The sequence below is a fragment of the Macaca mulatta genome, chromosome 9 (assembly GCF_049350105.2).
Source record: "Macaca mulatta isolate MMU2019108-1 chromosome 9, T2T-MMU8v2.0, whole genome shotgun sequence".
Classification (NCBI taxonomy): Eukaryota; Metazoa; Chordata; class Mammalia; order Primates; family Cercopithecidae; genus Macaca; species Macaca mulatta.
This window is the reverse complement of record NC_133414.1, coordinates 81,529,994-81,536,321: the sequence shown is the minus strand read 5'-3', so window position 1 is coordinate 81,536,321 and position 6,328 is coordinate 81,529,994. Positions and strand designations below refer to the sequence as shown.

General features: G+C 43.3%; 1 protein-coding gene across 1 annotated transcript; it reads right to left on the bottom strand.

The window, feature by feature from the left end:
- Positions 1-1,408: 1,408 nt before the first annotated feature.
- On the bottom strand, positions 1,409-3,059 carry ATOH7 (atonal bHLH transcription factor 7). The gene has a single exon (XM_015147518.3). The coding sequence runs from the start codon at positions 2,624-2,626 to the stop codon at positions 2,168-2,170; it is 459 nt and encodes a 152-aa protein (XP_015003004.1). The 5' UTR covers positions 2,627-3,059; the 3' UTR covers positions 1,409-2,167.
- Positions 3,060-6,328: the final 3,269 nt, after the last annotated feature.

Below are 6,328 nucleotides of genomic sequence, written 5' to 3'. Positions count from 1 at the left end.
TGCAGCTTCAAACTCCCTAAGGGCTTCTGAAAATACACTTGTGATTTTTTTTTTTTTTTTTTTTTTTTTTTTTAGACGGAGTTTTGCTCTTATTGCCAAGGCTGGAGTGCAATGGCGCAATTCGGCTCACTGCAACCTCCACTTCCTAGGTTCAAGCGATTCTCCTACCTCAGCTTCCCGAGTAGCTGGGATTAGAGGCATACGCCACCACGCCTGGCTAATTTTGTATTTTTAGTAGAGATAGGGTTTCATCATGTTGGTCAGGCTGGTCTCGAACTTCTAACCTCAGGTGATCCATCTGCCTCGGCCTCCCAAAGTACTGAGATTACAGGCATGAGCCACTGCGCCTGGCCCACTTGTGATTTTTTTAAGTGTAAATGTAGGTATGGGCTGGGGAAGACACTTTCCCTCATTACAAACCAAATGGATTTTGATAGGGATAACTAAGAAAATAAAAATTGTAATAAAGTCTGTAGATAAACTGCGAAGAGGCAGCTGTGTCTGAGGTTAGACTTTGGAATCCAAAATAAAAGAGTTTTGGGAGTGATTGGTGTTTTTTGTTGACTTGTGACAAGACAAATTCCAAATGCATAGATAACTTAGAGTCCTGCTTTTCCTAATTATGAGTAAGACATTCTCCTAAATGCATGTACCACTCTTCACCAAGTCACTCTTTACATGAAGGCTTGGTTTATTCATGCAATGGTTAAGCAAATTAATAAAAGTAATTCAGATCAATACCATGTTTATTATTTTGCTCCCATTTTGATTGGTCTTGATGGTAGTGAAGCCCTCATTGTCCAACTTGTACTGATTAAAAGGAAATCACTTCCGGCCGGGAGCAGTGGCTCATGCCTGTAATCCCAGCACTTTGGGAGGCCAAGGCGGGCAGATCACAAGGTCAGGAGATCGAGACCATCCTGGCTAACACGGTGAAACCCTGTCTCTACTAAAAATATCAAAAAACAAAAAAATTAGCCGGGCATGGTGGCGGGCGCCTGTAGTCCCAGCTACTTGGGAGGCGTGGACCCGGGAGGCGGAGCTTGCAGTGAGCCGAGATCGCGCCACTGCACTCCAGCCTGGGTGACAGAGCGAGATTCTGTCTGAAAAAAAAAAAGAAAATCACTTCCAAAGGCAATATTTTTAATTTATGTGTTAGTTTTAGAAATACATGTGCGTGTTCCTGTATATATGTGTATATATACATTACTGTATACATATAACTACATACATTTGGGTACTTGTAAGGACTTAGTAATCTGCTTAATGTGGGTAATAAAATATTGAGGAACTGTGTATCTAGTTACTTAAAAGCTAAATATTTCACTTTAATCTTTTAAAAAATCAACAAAAAATTTACAAGTTGACAGAGAAAATGTTCAAATTAATTACATGTACTCTCATCAGCTTTTTGAGGAAGTACTACAGAGCAGCACATTTGTTTATTGGTCAAATTAGGTTTAAACATTCCACATCTTTGCTCAGGGAAGCATTCTATATCATCACCTCCAAAGAGTTCTTTAGCGCCATCAGGAAACTGGCAAGGTAGTTAGCATGAAAAACAAATCCACGTTTTTATTTATATTTTATAAAATCTATAATAATGTGTACACAGTTTAAAAAAATACAGAGCACCGATACCCATGTACTGTACCCCGAAAAAAAAAGTGTTTCTACTTCATGCATGCACACACAATGCACTAAAGCAAAAACGCATTTACACAACAGGAAGGTAGCTCTATTGTGAGCAAACACAAGTAATGGATACCGTAACTTCACCTGAACAGGACAAACTCACAAAGTTTAAGAAAGTGATTATTTCTCTGAGGACTGGAACAGAACAGCCTAATCCTATTTTTTTTCCTAAGATTGTTTTCCCTCAGAGTAGCCCAGAAAAGGGGAAAGGGGGCATTATTTCCACAGCAATCAACCCATTCACAAGATCCATTAATGAAATCTACAAAATAGAAGGAGGGGAAAAGAAAGGCAATTAAATTATTGCGTCCATAGGTCTGATGATGCAAATAAAGGTAATCTGAGAATTGACTGATTTTCCTCGAGGAACGCATTCTTAGAATCCGGGGCTGCCGGAGGCTTCTGAGCTACTTGGGGCAGGGCCGCGGCTCGGAGCGGCTGCCGGGCATCCACCGCCGCGGAGGCGCGCGCCCTAGGTGGCCATCTGGAAGGGCTCGGGCTGGAAGCCGAAGAGTCTATGGCTGTACAGCTCGCTCTCGCCAGGCAGCTTCGCGCCCGGGAACTGGAGGTAGTGGTCGCGGCTGAAGTGCTCACAGTGGAGACCCACCCAGTCCCGCTCCGAGCCGAATCGCTCGGCCTCGGCCAGGATCCGGGTCAGAGCCATGATGTAGCTCAGCGCCATCTGCAGGGTCTCGTACTTGGACAGCTTTTTATCCTGGCCCCACTGGGGAACCACCCTCCGTAAGCGGTCGAAGGCCGTGTTGAGCCCCTGCATGCGGCGGCGCTCGCGCGCGTTGGCCGCCAGGCGCCTGCGCGCCGCGCTCTCCAGCCGCCCGGCCCCGGAGCACGTGCCCGCGCACTCGGCGCCGCCCGCGCACGGGGGTGCAACGCGCGCTCCCGCCGGCGGGCCGCCGGGTTTGCAGGACTTCATCCCTGGCGCCAAGCAGCGAGGCGCCAACCTCGCACGCACGCCCGCTCAGGACCTGCGCGTGGGCTGGTTTCTCGAGCCGCTTCCCAACGTGGCTCTTCTGAGCAAATAAGTCATAAACAAAGCAACTCACGTGCAATCAAATAGTTTACAGGGCGGAGTGCGGGACTCGGCCTTCTGTCCTACTGGATGACCAGGCTGATATCTCTTCACTTGCCCAAATTTAGGGGAAATTGAGATGCTCAAGAGAAAGTCATTTTCTCAACGTGAAGTTGAAAAAGAGAAGGAAACCTTCTGCAGCAGAGTTTGGTGTAGCTGGTTCGAGGAAGGCCTTTCAAGTCCTCTGGGAAAGCCTGAGACTCCTTTGCAGGAAGATGAACTCTTTCCCGAAGCTCAGGGAAGGAGCGCTTTTAGCGCAGTAGCTGTCGGAGAGTGCGGGATGAGTCTTGGAGGGAGGAGAATTTATAGCAGAGAGCTGAAGGAGGGAACAGGTGGTGGCAGGTGGGCGGGCGTCCCTCGGCTTCTATCTCAGCACCTTCCTACCCTGGGAACTGCGGGGGGGAGGGGGCGACTCACAGCAAAATCCTGACATTACAGCCTTAGTCTGTTGAAGTTTCTCCAAAGCTATGTCCAACACTAACTAACACACCATCTGGAGTGGCCTGGCTGTCCCCAAAAGAATAACAAGGTGGGGGTTGGGGCAGAGCTTGGTCTATCTTTTCCCATATCAGTGGGCAGCTTACGTGTCAAAAACTTAACCGAGGATTTGTAAATTATTAGAAATCATCTGTGTGAAGATGTCGGTTTTGGCATTATGAGATACATCGGGACTGTAGCATAAGATGATGTAGCTTTGTTGAGAAGTGTGACAATTTTGCATAACGCTGATCTAATATACTGACATTTTAATTTTAGTTATTAAGTAAATTGGAACAAATTAGCAGGTTCCAATATTATTGCAGACATGGAATTTTACTGTGCAAATAATTTGGCTGTTTTCTATGAAAGAATTATTATAACATATCAAAAGATATTAACGTGTGTATAACACTTTATATTATTCTAATTATATAATTGGGTTGCTTGAGTTCAGATACTTAGGCAAATTAATTCAGTATTTATACTTCATTTCCCGTGCCACAGGTTCATAAATGTTTGTGGGAAATGCACTGAGATGATAACTAATCGTTTAATCATTTAACATTTAAATCAAAAAAAAAACTAATCATAATGCACATTTTTGTGCAAAATGAGAACATCTAAGTAACTTGTGAGGTTTTAAAAAATAGTTCCTAAAGCACAATTTTTGAAAATAGTTTGTATCTTTGAACATTTCAGTTGTGTCAACTGCCCCCTGGAATAATAGCAAAGCATGATTTCTGCTATTGATAATGACGATCTGCTAGTGTATGTTCTAATGTAACTGTTGTGTGCACAGTACTATTTCCTGTTTCTCTTCAAGTTATGCTTTCATTGCCTTTGGTGCTCAGGTTACAATCTCATCAATCCTGGGTACTCTGGATAATGAGCCAGAAAACTACCTCCAGATAGGTTCAATCCAGAATCCTTACTGGATTCTTTAGGAAGAGCAAGTATGCTCTTTCTCCTTTTGAGATATGGACATGTCAACATTATTCTCAAATATGTTTATTTAATTAAAGTATCAACAAACTGTCACAAACCAGGAGTCTTTTAACCGTGACTTGCTTTCCCCACCATTGCTCAGACTATAACCCCATTGTGACTGCCCTGACTCCAAGTCCTGTCTTCCCATAAATAGTTGATTAATCCCCCAGCTGAAGCAATGACAATGAAATGAAGTCGAATGACAGGAAGACAATAGGAAGCAATTGAACATTAATGATCTCCAGCATGACAGATGTTGAACACAGACTTTACATGGAGCCACTCAGCTCTGTTACTTTGAGTCATAACAGTCTTGGTTGGGAACAGCAGTCCTGTGACAGAAAAAACTATGTTATATAGTCATCAAAATGTCAAATATATTTTTCTGTGTTTCTGAGGAATTCTGCCCTATTAATGCTGTTGTTCTTCATATTCATTTACTTCATCCCTTTCCTCCAAAGAGCTCCCTCTGTGCTGCTCTGTGGAATGTTTCTCTGCAAAATGGACTGTACATTTGTTCTGGACATTATTGTCCAAAGTGCTAATGAGATGTATGATTTTGCAGGCCACGTACCCAGGATTGATGAGATTGTAGCCCAAGTACCAAAGACAATGAAAGCATAACTTGAAGAGAAACAGGAAATAGTACTGTGCACACAACAGTTATATTAGAACATAAACTAGCAGATACCTGTGATATGAAGTTGATCCAAGGGTAGAGAGAATTGCTGCAATAAAGGGTTTTAGAGGGCATGTTTAAGACATTTCCCAAATGTATTCTGAAAGACATTATTAGTATGAAAAAGATGCTTCTGGGGGAAAGGGTTCCATTGTCAAATAAATTTGGGAAACATTATCTGCTGTCTTCCCCTTGGAGAGTCATGAAGCAAAATTGGCACAGTAAAGTTTCTGAGAAATCCTGGAGTAAAGAAACCTATTGACTCCAGCATTTCTGAGACCTCCTTGAACACAGAACCCTCTTATCCTAGAAAGATCTATTGACAAAGTTCCTTGGCTCAGTGCAGTGGCTCATGCCTATAATCCTAGCACTTTGGGAGGCCAAGGCAGGAGGATTGCTTCAGCCCAGCCTAGGCAATATAGTGAGACCCTATCTCTGTGAAAAATGTTGTAAAAATATTAGCCAGGTGTGGTGGCATGCACCTGTAGTCCCAGCTACTTGGGAGGCTGAAGTGTGAGAATCACTTGAGTCTGGGAGATGGAGGCTGCAGTGAGCAGTGATCACCACTGCACTCCAGCCTGGGCAACAAAGTATGACCCTGTCTCAAAACAAAGTTCCTTGGACAGTTTTTCTAACCTGCTCTAGTACATTTAATTTATTTTATTTTATTTTACTTTATGTATTTATTTATGTATTTATTGCGATGGAGTTTCACTCTTTTTGCCCAGGCTGGAGTGCAGTGGTGCGATCTCAGCTCACTGCAACCTCCACCTCCCAAGTTCAAGTGATTCTTCTGCCTCAGCCTCCCAAATAGCTGAATTTACAGGCGTGCGCCACCACACCTGGCTAATTTTGTATTTTTAGTAGAGACGGGGTTTCACCATGTTGGCCAGGCTGGTCTCAAACTCTTGACCTCAGGTGATCCACCCGCCTCGGCCTCCCAAAGTGCTGGAATTACAGGCGTGAGCCACCATGCTCGGCCATCATTCATTTTACAGAGGAGAAGGAGACTGAAATCTAGAGACTGAACATTGTACTAAAAGGCACTGAGCAATTTAATGATTAGATTAAGGCAAGAAGTCAAATCTCCTGTATACCTTCATTTTAGAGGCTTTAAAATTATAAGATCACTTAATACAAGCCCCTCATTTTGCAATGGGCCAACTGATATCTACCCGTGACTTCCTAGTCAGACAAGTCACTAATAAAATTTTCAGTAATAGGATTAGCAATTTTGTGCATAAAGCACAGTATCAGTTATTTTATAACCCTAGTGTCTAGCACACTAGACACTAGAAAATAAGTAGTCAGTAAATAACCTGGAATGAGTGACTGGAACAATAAACTAGATAAATGATAGATGCTGGCCAGAATGAGCACATTCCTCTTGAATAACCCAT

What these genes read in the sequence shown, in the direction of transcription:
- ATOH7 (XM_015147518.3), bottom strand. Translation starts at nt 2,626, where the DNA reads ATGAAGTCCTGCAAACCCGGCGGCCCGCCGGCGGGAGCGCGCGTTGCA.